This window comes from Giraffa tippelskirchi, chromosome 5, assembly GCF_054371585.1.
Source record: "Giraffa tippelskirchi isolate mGirTip1 chromosome 5, T2T-mGirTip1v1.2.pri, whole genome shotgun sequence".
Lineage (NCBI taxonomy): Eukaryota > Metazoa > Chordata > Mammalia > Artiodactyla > Giraffidae > Giraffa > Giraffa tippelskirchi.
Window position 1 is genome coordinate 143,538,116 of NC_137279.1, and position 23,884 is coordinate 143,561,999.

The 23,884-nt window shown below is 40.2% G+C and overlaps 1 protein-coding gene across 5 annotated transcripts in view; it reads right to left on the bottom strand.

Moving 5' to 3' along the window:
- Window positions 1-23,510, bottom strand: part of AK5 (adenylate kinase 5) — a 261,470-nt gene extending 237,960 nt beyond the window's left edge. For 3 of the 5 annotated variants that reach the window (XR_014054135.1, XR_014054134.1, XM_081491864.1), the window contains exons 1-5: window positions 23,029-23,510; window positions 17,131-17,317; window positions 10,719-10,814; window positions 6,358-6,527; window positions 6,148-6,261 (exon numbers count right to left, since the gene is read on the bottom strand). Coding sequence is in view for 2 of the 5 variants with exons in the window: in XM_081491864.1 (XP_081347990.1) it covers window positions 6,148-6,261; window positions 6,358-6,527; window positions 10,719-10,814; window positions 17,131-17,317; window positions 23,029-23,088 (627 nt within the window). In the remaining 3 variants the exon portion in view is untranslated. Of the gene's footprint in view, window positions 1-6,147; window positions 6,262-6,357; window positions 6,528-10,718; window positions 10,887-17,130; window positions 17,318-23,028 lie in introns of all 5 variants that reach the window. The other 2 variants (XR_014054133.1, XM_081491863.1) reach the window with 1 other exon arrangement.
- Between the last annotated feature and the right edge of the window lie 374 nt (window positions 23,511-23,884).

A 23,884-nucleotide genomic window follows, 5' to 3' on the forward strand; every position in this document is an offset into this window, starting at 1 on the left:
CTGCATATGGTGACTGCATGAAATTAAAAGACGCTTGCTCCTTGGAAGAAAAGCTATGAGAAACCTAGACAGCATATTAAAAAGCAGAGACAATACTTTGCCAACAAAGATCTGTTTAGTTAAAACTATGGTTTTTCCAGTAGTCAAGTATGGTTGTGAGAGTTGGACCATAAAAAAACTGAGTGCCAAAGAATTGATGCTTTTGAACTGTGGTATTGGAGAAGGCAACAGAGAGTTGTCTGAGATTCCCTTGGACAGCAAGGAGATCAAACCAGCAATCCTAAAGGAAATCAATCCTGAATATTCACTGGAAGGACTGGTGCTGAAGCTGAAGCTCCAATACTGTGACCACCTAATGTAAAGAACTGACTGATTGAAAAAGATTCTGATGCTGGGAAATATTGAAGGCAGGAGGAGAAGGGGATGACAGAGGATGAGATGGTTGGATGGCATCACCGACTCAATGAACTTGAGTTTGAGCAAGCTCTGGGAGTTGGTGATGGACAGGGAAGGCTGGCGTGTTGCAGTCCATGGGGTCACAAAGAGTTGGACATGACTGAGTGACTGAACTGACTGAAGAAAGTACTGACCAATTTGCAAGCAGAAAAAGAGAAAAGAAAGCATTCAGTAATTTAAGACCTCACAAGATTGAAAAAGGCAACTGCTTCTATACCACTAGACAACAGGAGATATGGCTATTGCTGCTAAACGACTCCCAATAACAATGACCTCATTCCAAAAATAGGGACCCAACCCTGAGGCAAAACAGAGACTAAGGATGTTACCTTCCTGCTCAAGCCTGTTGTTGTAATATGGCCTCAAGTAACTGCCATCAAAATGAGAAAACAAACAAAGCAACTTAATATCTACATCCAGAATAAAACTTTGAATGTAGTTACAGGTACACGGAGCTACCTAGAAGCAAAAAGAGCAGAAACCTATCAAATTTTTGAGAAAATGGTTTTTACCAAAGCAACTATCAGCCTAATCAAAAAAAGCTTGTGCGTTTTTCACACTTAAAATAGCTCCCAAAGAGGGCATAGTCTCCAACAAATTATTTTGATGTGACCAGGCAGAAAATAGACAATACAGAGAACTTCTCAGAGGGCCAGGGGCCTCATAAGAGAACAGGCAAAGAGTTACTGCCTGAGAGAGAACAGAGAGTTACTGATGGGCCAGCCCAGGAGATAACTCCACTCTCAAGGCAAGGACCCTTGGCAATCCCTGCCTCAAAGGATTTATTTTCTGTGGTTCAGGGACTACCATTTACATTGTCCAAATTCCCTTTCCTGAGTAGGGGCCTCTATTTCACTTCTTCTGGTCTTGCTCCTCCACTGTTTATTGCTGGCAGGGAGGTTAGATAACTTGATGTTTACAAGTGAGCATGATGAAGAGTCCAATCTGGACGGAAAGGAGAGAACTGAATATCAAGTAGAGATTCTTGACTTTTGGGCTAGATAATGGGGATCTGGGCTGTTTTCTTTGGGGAGCGAGTGAGTACATTCTGTGTGGGAAGAAGGGAGCATGCAGACATGTGGATGGTCGGAGGAGCACACTTGCAAAGAACCTGCTGATCAGTTCTTAAACCCTTCCACAGTCATAGAACTGGACTACATTTCCCGGCCTGCCTTGCAATTAGAACACATCTAAATTCTCAACAATGTCATGTGAGCAGACGTGATGGATACCGCTTCCTGATCTGGCTCTTCAGACCTTCACGTTCCCTTCTCCTTACATGCCAGCTGGAACCCATATGTGATGGCAACCCTGCTTTGACCATACAGACGATGACATGTCTTAGGAGGGTGCAGAACAACAACTTGGAGCAAACCTAAATGATCCCAAGCAGAAAAGCTGTTCAGCCAATCTGGACCGTTTTCATGGACATTATTCTCTATAAGAAAAAAAAAAATAAACTTCTTTGATCACTTAACTGTTAGGTCTTTTTGTTACAATGATCATATCATCACTAGTATATATAGTTGATGTCAGAAATCCATCTCTTCTTATGCTCTGGACTTGTGAGGAAGTCTTGGGGGAAACTACCTGCATGTGTGTTTATTCATGCTCACATGTGCAGTAAAAAAAAAAAAAAAAAGCTGGTTAAAAATAAACTTTGAGGAGTATGATAAAATATAAATATATATTTAGTGTTTGTCCCTGACTCCCAGCCCAGAGTTTCTAAAACACTTGGAATTTCCTGAGTAACAGCAGTGTCTTTTGTTGTTCATAATTAGCACCTTCTGACTACACTTGAGACTAGGGTAATGAGGTGACTCAGGGCGGAGCCCTAGATAGCATTAGGATGGTGGCTGGTTGGAAGAGAGACCTAACATGAAAGAGACGAGAAGGTGGAACTTTCAGCCCCACTCCCCAGTCTCTAGGAACAGAAAGGGATGTGAGACCGGCTTATAAAAACTCTCCAGCAATGACGTTTGGGGAGCTCTTGTCTTTGTGAATACACGCACGTGCCGGAAGGGTCGTGCACCCACAGCAAGGTCTCCACCGCCAACCCCATGCATCGCCTTATGCATCTCTTCTGTTTGGCTGTTCCTGAGTTGTGTTCTTTGTAATAAACTGGTCAATGTAAGTAAAGCATTCTCCTTCTTTCTGTGAGTTAGGTCCAGTGAATTACCAAACTTGAAGAGGATGTTGTAGAAATCTCCAAATTTACAGCTGGGTGGACAGAATATAGGTGCCCCTGGGACTTTTGAATGATGTCTGAAGTGGCGGGCAGTCACGTGGGACTGAGCCTTAACCTGTAGGGTCTGCACTGACTCTGGGTATTTAGTGTCAGAATTGAATTCAATTGTTGGACATCTAGTTGGTGTCAGAGGATTGGAGAATTGGTGTGGAAACTCGCCACACATTTGGTGTCAGAAATGGTACCAGAAAAGAGACACCCCAGGAGATAGAGCCTACATAGAGTGTGGGGTGATAGGGGCTGACTCTAACATTTGCTCTACCTAAACACTGCAGTTTTGCCTCTGTCTCTCTGAACTCCTGCAGGTCGGCAACAGCAGCACCAACCTTAGGCACCACTGGACTGCCAGCAGAGGGCAAGAACCTGGTACAGTGCCAACCTAAGAAAGTGTTACATTGGACTTTTCTAGCCTCAGAAGTGTGGTTGAGAACAGTAAATGCACTGCTTATTCTACAGATTTCAGACCATCTTATGGAACTTGGCAACACGTGTCCCCAAACTGATACTGTGACCTTTCACCCGTTGTTATGAATGGTCATCACTCATGCCCAGGCTATAGAAGACACAGCTGCTGGAGAGTCACGAATTTTCTGCCCCTTCCCCACCACCTGCCCTGCTGCAAGCAACACTAGGAAGAATTTCAGGATTCTGCGACATCACTTTAAGTTTCTATGCCTGAAGTAGGCCCAAGCTGGGGCTAGCAGACATATGTTAAACTGAATGAGAAGCTGAAGTTTTGATTTACACTGAGCTGAGCTTTTTTTTTTTAATTAAATTTTTTTTCTGGCTTTATTGAGATATAATTGTGGACAGGTTTTTTAATACCTGAAAACAAAACTATCTGTTAGTATTTTAAAGTGAGCAGGAAAACTATAGGATCTGCCTCTTTAGGATCCTGTATAGGATCCAGGGAAGAAGCAAGAGACACATAGCATATTTGAAAGGCAACAGGCAAAGCGAATCATGTAGTTTTCTGCTTGTACTTGCCAAGCGCATTTTATTCAATGTATAGTGTGGACCAGGTTTGGGTGTGAACTCCTGGCTACTTGGCTATCATGCTTCCACCATTACCATGAATCAATGGAATGGCTGATGAGGTCCCTCTTTTCAACAGCAATATCATTTGGCAGCAATAGCAACAGCAAAATTTTGATTTTTTCTGAAGTTTTTCTCTCTTCAAGGCCAGAGCAATTAGAACTAAACCCTTAAGCTCAGTAAGCATCAGAGATTCTGGAGGGAGAAATATGATCAGGAGAGAAAAATATTCCAGCACAATACACATCCCCAAAATAGTTAATGTGAGTATTCAAAGGTGGGCTTCCCGGGTAGCTCAGTGGTTAAGATTCCACCTGCCAATGCAGGAGACGCAGGAGACAGAGGTTGGGAAGATGCCCTGGAGAAAGGAATGGCAACCCACTCCAGTATTCTTGCCTGAGAAATCCCATGGACAGAGGGGCATGGTGGGCTACAGTCCATGGGGTCACAAAGAGTCAAACTGAGTGACTGAGCGCACACACACACACACACACACACACACATATTCAAAGGGAGGTTTCACGAAGCTATCTTCTGGCCTTGAAACTGTCTAACTCCAGACTTATTTTATATGAGACATAAATTGACAACTTATTTCACTCAGTCCTCTTTGATACAATATCTGTCATATATTAAAAGCTTCTCTAAGCAAAAGATAAACAACTGTGTAGAAAAATAGGCAAAGGAAAGCGGTATTCACATAAGGAAGAAACACAAATGGTCAATAAGTATCTGAAAATATACTTAACCTCAGTAATAACTAAAGAAATATAAATATAAATATAAAATACTGTTTCTTAATTATCAGGGTGGCAAAATTTTAAAATATAAATTATATCTGGTTGGAAAGGGTCTGGGGAAATATACTGTTATTCAACATCAATGGGACTATAACTTGGAAAAGTCTTTTTGGAGGACAGTTGGGAAATAGCTATGAAAATTAAAACTGCATTTGTATATGAGCATGGACACATATCAATGCCTAGGTGTGTAGAAGTGCAATGTATAGAAAATGGCTTGGAAGGATATGCTGCTACTGCTGCTGCTAAGTTGCTTCAGTCGTGTCCGACTCTGTGCGACCCCATTGACGGAAGCCCACCTGGCTCTGCTGTCCCTGGGATTCTCCAGGCAAGAACACTGGAGTGGGTTGCCATTTCCTTCTCCGGTGCATGAAGGTGAAAAGTGAAAGTGAAGTCGCTGAGTCGTGTCTGACTCTTAGCGACCCCATGGACTGCAGCCTACCAGGCTCCTCTGTCCATGGGACTTCCCAGGCAAGAGTACTGGAGTGGGGTGCCATTGCCTTCTCCTGGAAGGATATATAATAAGCTTAATGCTATTTCTATTTTTCAGGAGAGGACAGACAGTGGAATGGAAGGAGAGTATTAATGGAAATTCGCTTTTTACACCAAGACTTAAAAATTTGCTGTGTGTCTGTGTTAGTCAGTCGTGCCTGACTCTTTGAGACCCCATGGATTGTAGCCCGCCAGGAACTTCTGTCCATGGAATTCTCCAGGCAAGAATACTGGAGTGGGTAGCCATTCCCTTCTCCAGGGGGTCTTCTTGATCCAGGGATCAAACCCAGGTCTCCTACATTGCATTCTTTACCATCTTAGCCACCAGGGAAGCCCTAATATTTGTTACTTTTGTAATTAAAGTTTTTGAATGAAAAATTAGTCACACTAGCTTTTCAAAGTTAAATATATAAAGAAACAAAATATTTTAATTGATTTATTTCCCTTTAAAATAGGTTGTTGAGTATTGAGCAGGCATAGTCTGCTCAAATTTAAGTAAGTTTTGGAAAACTGAACCATAAACCATACCTTGTTATAGATAGGGTGATATTTTACATCCCTGGGCAGTACTGATCATGGCTTGCTTTTTTTAAAAATAAATTAATTAACTTATTTGGCCGCACCAGGTCTTAGTTGCAGCACACGGGATCCTTGATCTTGGTTGCCGCAAGCAGGATCTATTTAGTTACAGCATGTGGGATCCAGTTCCCTGACCAGAGATTGAAACCAGTCCTCCTGCGTTGGGAATGTGGAGTCTTAGCCACTGGACCACCAGAAAAATCCCTGAACAAGGCTTGCTGTAAGCAATTATAGATTAAAAATACAATCTTATGGAAAGTATTTTGAAATAAGGCTAGAGAGATTTTCATTTTTAAATAAAAAATCATGAATTCTATTATTAGTTATCTTTTCTTTTTGGCAGAGCCTGACTTTAATTTTTAAGTACGTGTGCCAAAGAAATGACCTTCTGCCAACCCAAATTTATGTACTTGTTCATTTTCAGGCCAAATTCATTCTAAATAACAGCAAGTCTTTCAAGAAATGTATATATTTTTAATATCAAAGATATAAGCAAAAAAAAGAAAAGTCACTTAAAATATAAGGAGACAGTCTTACTTGGTCCTCAAAAGATAGAGCCTGAGCGACGTCTCTTGGAAATCCATCAATAACAATGCCCACTTCATCAGGCATTTGCATCAATTTTTGTTTTATCTCTGTAATTGTTGTTTCCTTTTTTTAAAGAAAAAAGATGAAAAACCACAGTTAAACTTACAGTGACAACTAGTAGAAGAATCTTTGCAGAACAGAAGCAAATTATAACAGTACCTGTGGGGCCAGTTCTCCAGTTGTAATTATTTTGGCAATAAGACTCCATTTCCTATTGCTGCTGGTACTGTGGATCTTCTTCCTTAATAATTCTCCTACTGAAATGTACTGAAATCCATAACGTTCTGCGATTTTCAAACTCTGAGTACCCTTTCCACTTCCTGGACCACCTGTCATTTAAAACAAGCAAAACTGTGACCTTCCAATACAATAAGAAATCCCTTTTTATACAGCTATTGTCTTCATCTTGAGATGAAGAGTCTAGACCACAACCAGTGTGGAAGCTATTCTACTTGTTTGTGACATTCTCAGGGCCACCTCTGAATGCAGAGAAAGTGTGGATTTTGTCAAGGAAAGGGTAGAATTGTCATGATTGACTTATTAAATGAAAGAGATCTTTTTTCTGTAACCAATTTTAGTAAACAACTAATTTTAAAAGTTGAATAATGCAGTTGAAACTGCTTCCATTTTTTTCTGTGTAAGCTCTAATACTTTTATTTTCTATAATAAAAAAAAATCTGTGAGATACAAAAGACAATGATCAAAATGACAGAAATGTATTACACAACAATAGAGTTCAAGTGCAGTTTTGTGAAATGTAAAAATTAGTTTTAACCAAAAGCACAGCAATATTGACATGGCTTCTTCAAATTTTTCTTTGAACTGTCTGAGCATCTCTTTGCCTTATCATCTTTAAATTCAAAAGAAGTTTGATGTAATAAATATGAAGAGTGAATGGAAGAGATCTTTAAGGTAGAACAATTTCATAGAACTCATGATAATTTTGATTTTATGACATATTAGCATGAAATAGTCAATATTTTGCAACACAGATCAATACCAGTAATCGGGAACTGTCATTTAGTTTTTAAAAACATAAGCACCTAAATAATTATAAAATATATGCCTCAAATTTTATTTCCAAATATTATATTATTTTAGTTAATTATATTTTTTAGACAACCTAGATTAATTGGAATCTAAAGTCTGGAGAAGGCAATGGCACCTCACTCCAGTACTCTTGCCTAGAAAATCCCATGGATGGAGGAGCCTGGTAGGCTAGAGTCCATGGGGTCGCTACGAGTCGGACACGACTGAGCAACTTCACTTTCATTTTTTCCTTTCATGCACTGGAGAAGGAAATGGCAACCCACTCCAGTATTCTTGCCTGGAGAATCCTAGGGATGGCGGAGCCTAGTGGGCTGCCATCCATGGGGTCGCACAGAGTCAGACACGACTGAAGCGACTTAGCAGCAAAGTCTGGGTAAATTTCAGAATAATGCACATAACAATCATCCCACTCTGATTTGTTATTTGTTGGCAATTATACTAATAAAATATTTTCAAATACTTAATCATAACCATTGAGTGTAGACAGAATATTTTTAAAATATGCAATGAACTATTTTTGGTAATATTTACTGAAATATAATTACAATTTGTTAAACCATATTGAAAATAAAAATTCAATAGAAAAGTGAGTTGATGGTCTCTTTACTAATTCCATTTACCAAATTTTTTTGGGGTAGAAATCATTCTACATATCATTATTCAGTACATTAAAAAAAATTCTTGTTGCAAATAATATAAGCAAAAAAGAAAAGATGCTTGTTTCATTTTGTTTTGGATTTTGTAGGAGAGTTCTGAGTGAGTGAACTTGGTTGGCCAGGGCTTATTTTCTTCAAAAAATGTTTAATATCCAGAAGTCTAAGATCAGCTAGTATACTGAGACCCTTTTCTTAACCTCAATCCCAAATACCATTCCTTGTAAAACTGGCTTTTGTCTTTTCATTGCCTCATTAAACTTAGAAATTTATTGACATTTTTGACTTTCTCTTGCTAAGAAGCTCTAAATTCAATCCTATTAGATTTACCATCAAACTACTGTTAATACTATATTAAATTCATTACTGCCAAATGAAAAGCAAGTTTTGGTCTCAAATATTAATAGCTGCTTTTGGCCTATTAAATCATGGGCAAACCATGGACTGGCTTGAAGAAAAATAAATACGTGACCAACGCTGTCAACAAAGTCAAACTAATTTGATCCCTGAAGAATGAAAGTTATCTTTCGTAAACTACACTTTCACACCTTTCTTAATCCGATGATATTTATGTCATCAAATTAAGACACCACAAATTTCACTAAATTAAAAATAATTCAAACACGTGAAGAAAGTTATGGCACCTTCAAGAAAAAATAGCTTTTTGTCAACTAATGGAGGCAACAGTAGACAACAAAAAATATGATTAGCATAACTGACAGAGAATAGCATTAATATATTGGATGAATTTGATTACTGAAGCATCATAACAAATTAATCTTATTTTTTTCTCCCTGAAACCAGAGTAAGTTTAATTTGCTATATTTATTTAATTCCACTACTTATAAACATTAGGATCCATCTTACTCTTAGATTTTACAATTATGCTAACATAAGAGAGATTCATTAACATCTGTGCCAAGAAGGCTAGCTTTAAAAACACTTTTTTGTATTGCCAGAAGGGAAATTTTGCTTATTTAGATATGGGTATCTGTACTCCCCCACTCTTTGTCAGGATGGAACTAATAAAAATTTGTAAGGTTCAGGTACAATTATTTTATAATTCCTCAAAAGCCATAAAATTGTCCCAATTTTCTCAGACAACCTAAGGTTCAATTCTTTTCTTCTCTTATCTCAGTCCTCTAAAAGTTATTTCCATTCACTGGTTCTGTTTCATTCTTATAACACATAAAATGTTACAACACATTGTGTAAGTCTAAGTCTTGGGAAACTAGTTGATTTTATTCAGTAAAAAAGAACTGTGAAGTGGATGAGATTTGAGCATTTGTATCTTCTCCACAGATCTTACTTTACTGAAATATTTTAATCATTTTCATATAAAATTCACAGTGTACAAAAAATTCATATACATGCGCTATTTTTACAACAGCAACTTGTATTACACCCTTTTCATGAACAATCAAGCTTTCATTTGTTTATCCTGATAATAATCACCAATACTGTACTAACAACAACAAGAAAGACAAAACTGAAAGAATATCTCATTATAAAATGATGAAATAATTTCCAACACTTCTTTACCTCTGGCTTTATCTTTTAATAAAGCATTTTCTTGTCTTCTAGGTAAGAACTCCAAACTTTTAAGCACATACACAAAAAATTCCAGTTTCAAGAATAGATAGAGATTTATGGCACAATAGTTAGTGGCTGCCATAAACCATGAGAATATTTTGACATTTTAGAAGACTGATTTCTGTACTCTCATCCTACAATTATTATAACAATCCAGGGCTAAATATATTTGCAACTTTATTTTCATTACACTTACAGATGTACAAATGTCCCTCCTGCTAGTCTGGTAAACTTGAATTCTTTTTCTTGTGTTTATTGGAATGTTTTTTCCCAGTTGCCATCATCATTACATCATCTGGGAACAGTATTTTTTTGCTTGGGGGCTGTATACCTGTGGCCTTTGGATAACAATTACTGGCTAGAATAGCTTTGAATATCTCACACTAGATTTTTGCTTTTGGTCATCTTTGTGAAAGCTGAGTCAAATTGGAAAGTGAGACAATGATTACAAATGTTTCATGTTCACAGGTCTCTTCATAATTCTATAGCTTTTGAGGAAGCTAGAATTGCAAGGGTGGTCAAAAATGCATGTTGTAAAATTACTTAAGACATTTTCAATATCTATTCCTTGTGAAATGGCATCAGACTGATACTTTCGTATTCAACGTAAGATTCACAGTGGCAATGTAAAAAATGAACAATTATCCTTATTATATTCATTAATACTCAGATGTTACTTGCTGTGTAAAACATTGTTCTATTAGATTTGCTTGTCTAATAATATCAAACTTAGATTTTATTGTAGGTGCCAGTATGTCATAAGGAAGATTCATTTATATGAATCTTTACCAACATATTATTATTTATTTATTGCTCAAAAGTTCATAGTCAGTAAAAATTCAATTTGTTGAGTTAAAGGGAAAAAAAACCACATCATGTTTAGAACACTTCTAATGGATGCAGTTACCTATGTTAAAAATTAAGCAAATAAAAACCACAAGACAATAAATCTTAAAGAGGTCACTTATTTTCAATGACCAAGAATTTCTACTACATTGTAATGAGATTCTGTAAAAGTGCAATAGGCACTAAATATAACAATATCTTTTATTGAAAATGATGCTAAAAATATGTCCATCTACTGTCTCCCTAGGTTTTGTTTCTATTCTATTTATTATCCAACTAAGTATTTGCAAACATGGTGCATAGTTGACATAATTTTTGAAACATAAACATATAAACAAAGAGAGTAATAGTATGAGAAGTTTGCTTTCTGCCTCATACCTATGACAAGAATGATTTTTGGTCGAGGTCTAGTAGGATCAAAGACCTCATACTCCTCAATTAGCTCTGCAGTCTCAGAAAGGTCCGTGTCACTTTCTATGGAGAATTGATGGATTGGAGGGAGCCGATCATACCGCCGATAAGTAAAGTTTGAATTTTCAGGCATTACTGCAAAAGAGTAAGATAACTTTGAAACGGAAAAAAAAAAAGCACAATAAAACATTTTATGCACTTAACCAATTAGTTGAAGAAATTTTAAAATTAAATGATTCTGATTGTTTTCAACTGAGAGTATATTCCTGTCCCCTTGCTGCTGCTGCTGCTGCTAAGTCGCTTCAGTCGTGTCCGACTCTGTGCGACCCCAGAGACGGAAGCCCACCAGGCTCCGCTGTCCCTGGGATTCTCCAGGCAAGAACACTGGAGTGGGTTGCCATTTCCTTCTCCAGTGCATGAAAGTGAAAAGTGAAAGTGAAGTCACTCAGTCGTGTCTGACTCTTCGCAACCCCATGGACTGCAGCCTACCAGGCTCTTCTGTCCATGGGATTTTCCAGGCAAGAGTACTGGAGTGGGGTGCCATTGCCTTCTCCTCCTGTCCCCTTACGTGGTCAGAAAACTTTTCCTGTCCCCTTACGTGGTCAGAAAACTTTTCCTTAAAGGGTCAGATAATCTCCACTTGGGGCTTTGAGGGACATAGAATCTCATACTACAATTATTAATAGTTAGGAAAAGAATCTTAGACAATAAGTAAACAAATGGATATGCTTGTGTTCTAATTAAACTTTGTTTATAAAAAACAAGCGGTAAGCCAGACTTGGCCCATGGTTCATAGGCTGCCAACTTCAGCCCCAGAGGAACCTTCTTAATTTCGCCTAGTCTTGCTTGGTAGTTCATGCAAATCCTGTTCTCCGAAAATGGTGCTCCCTAGAGTAGTATACTGCATACCTTCACAACTTTCACAACCATATGCAGCTGCCCATGGAGGTAATGCTTACATATAATGTGTTTCATTTATCCATAAATATAGATATGCAGTCACTATGATTCAGGTACTATGATGTCATTTGAGGAACAGCTTGGTGGCATAATGCACAAAAACTTAAGGTATTGTTACAAGGCAGAGAGTAGCAAATGTTTTCTACATTTGGAACACCTTTCATTGTCATTTAACTTTATTTTCCCAATATTTATTATCTTTAATCTCCTTGATTTAAAAATGTGACTATGAAGATTTAAATTTACATCTACAATAGCAACAAATATTTGCTATTTATTGTTAGACATGTTAGTGTGTTGAGGATGGTTCAGTAGAAGAATAAAATAAAGTGTAATCCTGTCCTCACAGAGCTTACAATATAGAGCTTACATGCTTATATTTGGTAACAGTATGTATAACAGGCTTGTTAAGTGCTAAAATGAATATCTCTATGGTAAACGCCATAGGAGTTTAATGAATGAGTAGATCCATCTGGGCTGGAGTGGTATAAAAGAACTTGCAAAGGAGGCAGGACTTGAACTTCGAAAGACTAGAACAGGTGATGAAATGTAGAAAGTATTTCTCAGTTGGGAGAAATAAAATACAAGAGTCAAGAGTCGGAAATACAAATGACATATTCAAATAGACCAGAGGACAGAGCTGGCAAGTCCAAGTCAGGCAGATGGCCTCAGCCAGCTATCAATATTTGATTCATAGATTCTTCCTTCTTCATCATGGGCTGGTATTCAAGGAGGCAAAGAGGAGCTGTAACTAACCCAAAGGCAATAGCACAAAGGAAACGGAAAGTCACCTGGCCTTCCATGAGAAATCTGGTTAAGGGCATTACTGGATTTTAGCATGGCAAAATGCCCACACCTCCCCAGGGGATGTTGACCAGGCAGAACTCTTCATTTTCTGTTCATACAGCAAATGAGGTCATTGACTACTGACTCATGGGACTCACGTTAATTACAAGAAAAGAGTGAGGTTGTCTACAGATGACAGTAGGTAGTCTTTAGAAAATTCTGGAAAGGGCTATGTCAGTAAAGGCACTAACAATATTATCCTGCTCTGCCTTGAAATTGAATTGCATCATCCAACACAGGGCAACACTTTAAGCATTATCCTTGACTATTTTCTTTGCTCACTCTTCACATCTGTTCCCACAGACTTACCTCTAAAACATATCCGAAATGCAGTTTTTTTTTTTCTCTGTCTCCACTACCACAATTCTTCCCCAAACTACCATCATTTACCCAGACTACTGCAACAGACCTCTACTGGTTGCTTGCTTTCACACTTGGCCCAAAGTCCATTGCTTGAAATACTCTTTCCTTACTGATCCCACGGCTAACTGCTTCTTGTCACTCACATTTCAGTTTAAATGTCTCCTCCTACAAGAGGACTTTACTGACATTTTAATCTGGGGCAGCCATCCAGTTAGTTTCAAGGACATCACCCCTTATAATAATGCCCTGCATAGCACATACCTCTTCACCATCGGAGAGGCCTCTAATTCATTCGTTGTTTGTCCTCTCCCATTAGAAAAAGTTCCATGATAGCGGCGACTTAGCACGCACATGGAGAAAAGCCAGAAGATGGGTGGGTAGTGTGTGGTCACAATGTGGAGGACTTTAATCACCAGGTAAGGGTTTCAGCTTCAATCTGGTAGAAACCCAGTGGAGGCTTTTTTGGGGGTAGAGGAATGACATAATGAAATATAAAATACATTTTTTAGGAAAATAAATCTGGTGGTGGCTAGAATGGATTTGAGTAGGCAAAAACTAGGAACAGAAAGAGTATAGCTAGGAGGCTGTTAAAGTAATTCACACAAGAGAAGTGAGGGCTTAGGTAAGAGGGGAAATAGGGGATATGGAAATGAGTGGCTGGATACGAAGGACATGATTTAGATTAGGATATGGGCTTCCCAGATGGCGCTAGTGGTAAAGAACCTGCCTGCCAATGCAGGAGACGTGAGTTCAGTCCCTGGGTCAGGAAGATCCCCTGGAGGAGGGCATGGCAATTCACTCCAATATTCTTGCCTGGAGAATCCCATGGACAGAGGAGCTGGTGGGCTACAGTTCAAAGGGTCACACAGGTTGGAGGTGACTGAAGCGACTTAGCACGCACGCTCACATGACAGATCAGTGAAGGTGAATGTTCAAAAACAATTGCCAGGTGTCAAGCCTAAAAGATAGGGAACGCACTGCATTTCATACTGTATCTTCCTGCCCTCTCTTTAATGCTCCAGAAATACTGGGCTTCTCTCCTTCCTGTCTTTATCCTGGCCTCTCCTTCTATGTCAGGTATTTCTGTTCTCTGTTCCCTAGTACACTCTCAATCTCCTCCATCCTTTTCTATCTGACACCTACCTACTCAGCTTTCTGTCTCTTATATTAGCATATCAGTTCTTCTAGGAAGCCTACTTTGAATCTAGCCCAGGATGGATCCATCTGCCTTGTTAATATCAGTTCTGTAGCATATGGTATTTCCTATAGCATTCACTGTGCTTCTAATTACATATTTAATGTCGGGCTTCATCCTACACTGTAAGTTCCAAGAGGGCATATGCCATGTTTGTTCTTTCTTAGAGGCTACACAACCTCAGTCTTAAAAGCGTGTTTGACACATAGCAGTACTCAATACATGGTTATTTTATAGCTCAACTGACTCATTGACTGACTCTGTGGAAATCAGAAAAGGAGGGTCATTTTGAAGCAAATATGATATGTTTGGTTTTTGACATGTTGAGTACAGATGACAACGAGATATTCCAAAAGAAAAGTTCTATGGACATTTGGAGCTATGGGACTAAAACTCTTAATTTATGAGTAATCATTTGTTCAGTTGTACATACACTGCAAAAAAATGGATGCTCATCTCACATTTATAGTACAACATTTTAAAGAACTGTCAGCTAACAATTTATCCTTGTTTTATCATATTTTTACTTAGAAAAGTTGCTTAAAAATTATTAAAATGTTTTATTTCACAGAATAATTTTTCATGATAATTATATATTAGCATAGCCCTGTCAATATTTCAGCAAAAATGCACAAGTCAGTTTTTATTTCTAGAAATAATAACAACACTTTAAGTTACAGGGAAGTTAGCAATACTGTTGATTTTTAACAATATATTCTATAAATCACAGTTAAAAACCTATAAAGCACAAACTTGTATAGCATTTCATAAAATAAAATTTTATTATTACAGGATTCATCAGTTTAGAAACTATTTTCTGCCTTTTAAGCTATGTTCCAGATATCAGACAGTGTGATACAACATTCTTGTTACCATAGTATGTGAAAGCTTTTATTTGATGATTAAGTAAAAGATTTCTAAGTGGGAATTCTGGTAAAGTGTCAGTAGGTATGGAGAGTCTAAAATTAACAAGCAATTTCAATTTTAATGAAAGTTAAATCTACATTTTCCATTCCTATTGTAGCTCATCCTGCTAATCGAGAGTTGCAAAATGGTCATCAGTGGGTCCAATGTAGCCCCATAGATGTGCTTTGTTCATCTTGACGTTTTTCCAAAATTTGTGCTTGACTGCTTTTAAACAATGACTGTTCCTTCTAGTTTTGTTCTCCAGTTTCACCATAGTCCCCACCATTGTCTATTATATACTTGGCCTGCCTGGCTTCTATATATAATGAAGACAAGTAATAGTATAAAATAGAAGCATTCAGATTTCATTTTGTTACAAAATAGTAGTTTATACAACCAATCTGAGAGCAGCTTTTCGATTAGGTGAATGTCACATCCTCTTAGGTTTACATTTGAAAGCATAAACATATCTTAGACTAAATCCAGTAATACTTAAGGCTTGTAGTGCTTTAAGGTTTAAAAAGAAGTTCCCCATATTTGTCACCTGATTTAATAAGGGCAGAGGGCATGTATTTAACATTGAGCCAGATTCAAATACATTATGACATTCTGGGAAGGAAATTAGCCCTTTAGGGAAGGTGTATGAAATTCATGGGGTCGCAGAGTCGGACACGACTGAGCGACTGAACTGAACTGAACTGAATGAACCCTTCAAACTCACAGAAATATCACTGTGTTCCCTTAAGGAGTAATTTCCCAAGTGGTCTGCCACCGTGATAACTGCCTACAGGTGCTCTCTTGAACACCGAAGCCTAAATGACCTAGTGGAGCTCCCGCATGGACAGAGAAGTCTTCTCTTCTCCGGAGATATTTCTGAGACAATAGAATTTCTGCTTTTTCTCCTTGCTTGTGTTTCTTAAAAATTAATACACTGTGACTCCTCCCCATTTTCAAATAAAATTTAAGGGGGTCAAGTAAGATGTTGCTTACCGATGTTTAGTTAGTAACTTGTGTCTGACTCTTTGCAACCCTATGGACTGTAGCCCACCAGGCTCTCCTGTCCACGGAATTTTCCAGGCAAGAATACTAGAGTGGGTTGCCATTTCCTTCTCCAGGGGATCTTTTCGACTCAGGGATTGAACCCGTGTCTCCTGGATTGGCAGGTGGGTTCTTTACCACTAAGCCACCAGGGAAGCCCCAATGGTAAGATAAAACAAACTAAAATGTATTTCCCATGTATTTATTGCAAATAGAATTGTCTCTGTTTCAAATTCTGTCTGCAAAACTGAAACTTTTCTAGGTACAATTTTTGAGAATAGTTTAAATTTTGAAAATAGAATGATTTTGGCCACTGGAAAAGAATTAATTGGCTTCTTCTGATTGGAACTGATTCCACTTTGCAAATACTATTGTATTTCTCAATTTTATCTGGAGGCTAAAAGGCTGCTTGGCTGATGTTGAACTAATTTTGATAAACACAGATTTCGGAAAGCTAGAATACCGTGAATCTCCTCTAGTGAACTCCAGTTCTTAGTTCTAAATTATTCCTAAAATTGTTAAACAAGTTTATGCATCCCATTTCTTTTATAGCTCCAAAATGCCTAATCTCATGCTTTGCATTCAGTAGCTGCTAAATAAATCCTTGAGTTAACTAGTATAAACTTTACATGCATTTATGCAGATGCATTAAAATGAACTCTGAATTTGGAAACACAGCAACAAGTTAAATCTCTTCCTAGCTAACAAAAAATGCTATAGTTACTAATAACTATTGATTTTGTCTGTCATCTACTCATTTATTTGGAAAAGTCTTATTGCAATTTTAAGAAAAATTCAGTTTGCTAACGTAATTCATTTTACAAAATAATGAAGTCAGTAAAAAATTTCATTAAGCCTTTAGTGAAGTGCTGGACAATGGTATGTAATTGTGTTTGTCTTATCATAAAAGAGATTTGAATTAGTAGCAGAGAGAAATTAGTCATGTTTCAGGACCAAATATCCTTTCAGGCATTTGAAAACCTATTAAATTAAATCACTGCCTACACTTTATATGTTATGTTTTAAAAAATATTGCTATAAATATAAACTATTATTCTACATATACATTACCATTTCTTAGGAAGGATCTCCGTGACTGTCCTCCGTTGAGTGGAGGTAAAGTCTTCTTCTCCTGGCTTACAAATGTATCCCATTTCACCTTGTCACAGCCCCCTAATTCCTTTACTTTCTGTAAACAACTTTCTAAGTACTCTATTGGGTCTTCAGGCTTCGAACACATCAGTCCATTCAAAAGGCTCTGAAATATAACAACAAAACACGTCCACATAAAATATGTTTTTAAACCACCTTTGTCAAAATAGTGTATATCCCATCTTTAAATTCTAGGTTGTTTGGATTCTTTGCATTTTTTTTTTAATAAACAATTTGAGTTGAAATTATGCTCTTATTGAGTAATTAAAACAACCCCTTAAATTCTTGACCAGTTAGTTTTCAGTTCAACATTCTCTGTCCTTTAAACAATTAAGGCCAACTGCACTGTTTAAAATGGAAGAACTCTATCAATATGGAGAAGGCAATGGCAACCCACTCCAGTACTCTTGCCTGGAAAATCCCATGGATGGAGGAGCCTGGTAGGCTACAGTCCATGGGGTCTCGAAGAGTCGGACACGACTGAGCGATTTCACTTTCACTTTTCACTTTCATGCATTGGAGAAGGAAATGGCAACCCACTCCAGTGTTCTTGCCTGGAGAATCCCAGGGACGGCAGAGCCTGGTGGGCTGCCATCTATGGGGTCGCACAGAGTCGGACATGACTGAAGTGACTTAGCAGCAGCAGCAGCAGCTATCAATATGAGATTAAGTACAGTGTGTAAAAATGCCCCAGTCACGATTGATTTCATTCCTACCCATCCTTAAAGTCTCCAAGCCTCAGTTGCAGAGGGTGATTTATGGGTTGAAACACCTGGAACATAGTAAATAATAAATGTTGATGGTTTTAATTACCATCATAATCATCATCAGAAAGTCCCCACTGAGCCCTCAGGTTGGCTTGCAGACCTTCTTTGGTATTCATGGTACCCAGAAAAAAACTCTTACCGTCATTCATACTAAAACCATCAGTTTGTGTTTTGGTCTTCTCTTCTAACCTATCAAATCTTCAATAATACAGTGTGGGTCTTATTTATTTCTCAATATCCAGCCTCTGACACTTTTCCTTGCACATGGCAGGTACATCCTGGACTGTTCTCTAACGAGAAAAAAAATTCACTCAAAACATAAAGACTGACTCCAAAAAATCTATTTGATGTATAATAAATCACTGCTGCTGCTAAGTCACTTCAGTCGTGTCCGACCCTGTGTGACCCCATAGACAGCAGCCCACCAGGTTCCTCTGTCCCTGGGAGCATCTAGGCAAGAACACTGGAGTAGGTTGCCATTTCCTTCTCCAATGCATGAGAGTGAAAAGTGAAAGTGAAGTCGCTCAGTCATGTCCGACTCTTGGCGACTGCATGAACTACAATGTGTATATTTCAATATGTAATTGAAATTACAGAAGAAAGCATGGTGTCGTGTCTGATATGTCACAAGTTTTAATTACTATAAATGCTACAAATTTGGAAATGCTCATTCCTGGGAACTGAACTGATGTGAAAAATGTTTTCTTTTTGAGTATTTCATGGAAAGCATTGAGGATTATTATCACTGTTATTAATGAACAAAACATACACTCTTTGAAAGGCTAACAGCTTTTCTAAATTCAGCATTTTCTTTTCAAATTATTCTTGTGCAAGTTGCTCAAAATGGTAGGCAGTTTCTACCAGGTAGAAACTTTTTGTCCTCTGAAATCCTAAATAATATGGGTTAGAATGTTCAATCTGAGGGGTTCAACTGCAGAGGGAGTGGAAAAAACTAACATGGGCATTCACATCCAGTTTATATGTCAAGGTCTGTGCTACACACACACACACACACACACACACACACACACACACATTGCGTTTATCTCCTCACTTTCCTCCTACATTACGTAGCTAACTCCGTGACAGGGCTTACTCTATGTCTTACTGTATACCTGTGTGCTTTAGCTTACTTAATGCACTTTCAATCCTATGTGGCATTATTATCCCCATTCATAGACTAGGAAATCAGGGTTCAGAGATGTTAGTGAGTTGACCTAGGTTACTTAGCTAGAAACTCGTAGGCCTAGGATTCCAACTCAATCGTTTTGATTTCCTATATTCCTCTCTCTACATCTTGCAAAAACACATGTGGGATAAAAAGAAAGTGCCAGAAAATCTGTGCCCCATAGATAGTCCAACTGCAATTTGAGTCATTCAAGATTGAAAGTGAAAGTCGTTCAGCTGTGTCCGACTCTTTGTGACCCCATGGACTATACAGTCCATGGAATTCTCCAGGCCAGAATACCGGAGTGGGTAGCCTATCCCTTATCCAGGGGATCTTCACAACCTAGGGATCAAACCCAGGTCTCCCGCATTGCAGGTAGATTCTTTACCAGCTGAGCCACAAGGGAAGCCCAAGAATACTGGAGTGGGTAGTCTATCTCTTCTCCAGGGGATCTTCCCAACCAAGGAATCAAACTGGGGTCTCCTGCATTGCAGGAGGATTCTTTACCAACTGAGATTAGATCTTTAATTTTTTTATCCCTCAGTTCAGTTCAGTCGCTCAGTTGTGTCCGACTCTTTGCGACCCCATGGACTGCAACACGACAGGCCCCACTGTCCATCACCAACTCCTGGAGCTTGCTCAAACTCATGGCCATTGAGTCGGTGATGCCATCCAACCATCTCATCCTCTGTCATCCCCTTCTCCTCCTGCCTTCAATCTTTCCCAGCATCAGGGTCTTTTCCAATGAGTCAGTTCTTCGCATCAGGTGGCCAAGTTGGAGTTCCAGCTTCAGCATCAGTCCTTCCAATGAATACTCAGGATTGATTTCCTTTAGGATTGACTGGTTTGATCTCCTTGTAGTCCAAAGGGACTGTCAAGAGTCTCCTTCAACACCACTGTTCAAAAGCATCAATTCTTTGGTGCTCAGCTTTCTTTATAGTCTAAATCTCACATCCATACATGACTACTGGTAAAACCATAGCTTTGACTAGACGGACCTTGGTTGGCAAAGTAATGTCTCTGCTTTTTAATATGCTGTCTAGGTTGGTCATAGCTTTTCTTCCAAGGAGCAAGCGTCTTTTAATTTCATGGCTGCAGTCACTATCTGCAGTGATTCTGGAGCCCAAAAAGATAAAGTCTGTCACTGTTTCCATTGTTTCCTCATCTATTAGCCATAAAGTGATGGGACCTGATGCCATGATCCTAATTTTTTGAATGTTGAGTTTTAAGCCAGCATTGAATTTTTATCCCTTTTATTGCCTAAAATGAGTGAACATACTCAATGAAGAATTTTTTTGCTGGAAAATATGTTTCCACCCTCTCTAACCAAATCTGACTCCACGAGGGGTACAGATATCAGAAGGGAGAATGGGGTCCACTCCTTCATAGATAATTTAAATCTTTTCTTCTAATAGTCACCATCAGGGATCCAAAACAACCAGCAGATATTGTTTTACTGAGTCTATTTGAGTTAACCCTTTGAGAACTTGAGTAAACTAATTTGACTTTCCCCGGTATTCAAATGGATTGCCAAATCTCTGTTCTAAGGTACAATGACACAAGATCAATATATACACCATAAAGTTAACTAGAGTTAAGAATTCATGACAAAATTAGGGAAAAGTGATTTTTGCCTTAGTCATTTAATCTAGAAATGGAAACACATCCCAAACTTGAACCTATCCTTTTAGCCCATGTGATGTCTCATGTCAGAAAGAAATCTGAAGTGTCAGTAAGATACAGATTGTTGCTTGACAATATGCAGATTCAATAATCATTCACTTGGTCTACAATGGTGTCTAGTATCTACAACTGTGTCCAATGTTTTGGGTTTGATAGATATTTAATTGAAATTTTATATACCTAGAAACTTTATATAGGTACCCATATTGCGGTTTTGAGAGATAAAATCCAGTTTGGAAACTTAAAGCATTTGGTTTTGCTATCTACATTCATCACATGGAGAACTGCCAAGTTTGACTTCTCTCTTGTGCTATGCGCAGCACAGATTCTTCTTACAGGAAGGATGGAGCCTTTGGAGGTCACCAGCAGTCTCCTTCCATCTTCGCATTGCCTGGGATTGCATTTAAGTACTCTATAATTGTGTATTTCACCTAAGCAAGTTGACTTCCTTTTCTGGGTGTGTACTATTTTGTAACCTCCCATTCATTTGCAGAAAAGCCAAGGAAAAGCATAGCACTTGAACAAAAGCACCTGCCATCGCTTATTTGCATAAACAGTGTAGATTTTCATGCACAAACGATCAAAATTCTCTGTGGTTACCAAGGGGAAAAACAGTACCCACATTTATAAAGAAAATAGAAGTACTATTTAAGTGGCACTTGGCAATCAGGTGACCCTCCTGCAGATGCTTCTAATTACTCTTTTAGGAATGACACTGATCTCAGTAGTAGTATTTATGGACAAAACCCTTCAGCTCTTCATCTCCATGTTCACTTTTTGAAAATAGAAACAAAGAAAAATTCTTAACAAGAATCCTACAAACCCTCAAGACCTGTCCTTATGCAACATCTGATTATTTTCAAATACTAGTGACATATTTGCTAGACTTGAGTTTCACGTACTAGGCCTGTGCTTAGTGGGCGATTTACCTGGATATCTTGTTCTCAGATAGACCTGAAATCAGTGGCTTAAGAGGTGAGTTAAAAGGGAAGATCTGTAATTATGGATGTCCATTTAAAGACAATTTGGGAAAACAGAGGCAAAATTATTTTTCCATGTAGTGTTATAAAATTCTTTTTAGCAGAACAACCCCCCTCAAATAGGAGAAAGAGCAATGCACGACTTCTAGTTTACTACATTAGTCTATAGTCTAGCATCTTTCAGAAATGGGGGACCCGGTTTCAGGACTCGCTCTATGAAGCCTGGCTTGCTTCCATTTTCCCCCCTAACCTAAGTAAAAACACAGGATTAAGGAATGTTTTAAAATTCAAATACAGAGAGAAGGAAAGGAAGCAAAACAACTTGCGAGGTTGGCTGTCATTTAGAACTAACCAAGGCTCGAGTTCATCCTCCAGCCTCCTCTCCCACATTCTCAAAGTGTCCCCCATCCCCCGGGGTCCCTGGTGCAGATGATGCTGTGATGCGGTGGGAAGAAGACAGAGCAACAGGAGTCACGCCCGCCTCGCCACTCCCTCTCGGACTGGATTTCTCTAGGTGGATTGGTTAAGGCGGGCGAAAAGCTATGGGCTGGGGAGGTGAGGAAGGAGAACCATCTCTTCCAAGACGACGGGAAAACGTGCTCGGCAGTTCATTCACCGAAAGCGCAGAGCAGCGCTGGGTGACTGCCACCCGGAAGGTAGCGCTGCCTTTGATGGGTTTGGATTTGTTTTTTTGCATCTTCATCCCTCTCCTCCAAGCTGTCCCTTGTCCGGGCCCCTTTCATCCTCACTTCTCAGTCAACGCGGGGGTCTCGACCCTCGGCGCGGGGAGGGACTGGGACTCTGGACCCCTCGGTTCAGAGTCCTTTCTCGCTGCTAGGCGCCAGGGTACCCACCTGGCCTTATCCTCGCACCCGGAGTGCGCGGCCGGCCGCTGCCAGCAGCCCACCCTGGGAGTCCGCATCGGAGGGATGCGCGGGGGGCAGCCTGCTTTCAGAACCAGTTTGAAGACTGAAACTTGATTTTCGAGATGGGGGCTTCTGAGCCTAGTCACCCGACAAGAGCCCAGCCATCCAAGGACCCGGCAACCCGCCAGAAAGGCAGCTACTCGCGGGCAAGCGGGCGAGCAAGCTTCTGCAAGCGCCCTCACTTGCGTGCCCCGCGTCGTCAAGGTGGGACAGGGAGCAGCTTCCTCACCCAGAACCTCGGGGATGCCCTGCCAGGATCTCCCCGTCCGTCTCTGCCAGACCTAGCCCCCTACCTCGAAAAGCTGAGGGATTTCTCTCCGGGCCAGATACTCCTTGGCTTCGTTGGTGTTCATGGCTGCTCCGCGCGTGCCTTGAAGCGCAGACGGGAGGCTCCGGGGCTGCGGCGACCTGGGCCGGGGCCGGCGGTGTCAGCGCCGAGCACCCACGCGCAAACACTCACACGCTCGGCTCTGCCAGCCCAGGCCGGGCTCCCCTCCGCCTCTCCGCGGGGGCCGTGATCTCAGCGCTCCCGCCGCCCGCGCCTCTGTGCTGGTCCCCGCGCCCGACCTGCGGGCTCGGCGCCGCGGCTTCCCAGGTTCCGGGCTGCGCGGCCGCCAGGGGAGAGGCGGAGAGAGCGGAGGAGGGAGGACCGCGCGGCGGACGCCAGGCAGCAGCCCGCCCGCCTCTCCGGCTCCACAGGCGGTGCTCTGCACCTCCCGAGCCCGGTCTGCGGCAGCGGCGGCGGCGGTGGCGGCCAGTTACGCTGTGCGCGGGCGGTGCGGGATGCGAGGGTGGGTACGGGTGCGCGCGGGGGGCTCGCAGTCACACCCCTCCGTGTCACACTGCCACCCCGGCAACGTGCTTCCCTGCGCGCCGCCCCCGGGACGCGGCCACCTGGGATCAGGTAGCCAAAGGAACAGAGTCCGGGTCTGTAGGAACCTGCGACCCTTTCTCTTCTACACGCACACACACTCACACACACACACACACACACACACACACACACACACGAGTTACTCCTGCATGCCCAAGGAACTCCCAGGAAGAAACCTGATTGCCACAGCATTTATGGTTTATTTCTAAAGTTACAGATCCTTAATAATAGGGAGCTGGGAGTGAGGAGAGAAGGGAACTGATGGTGTGGACGGC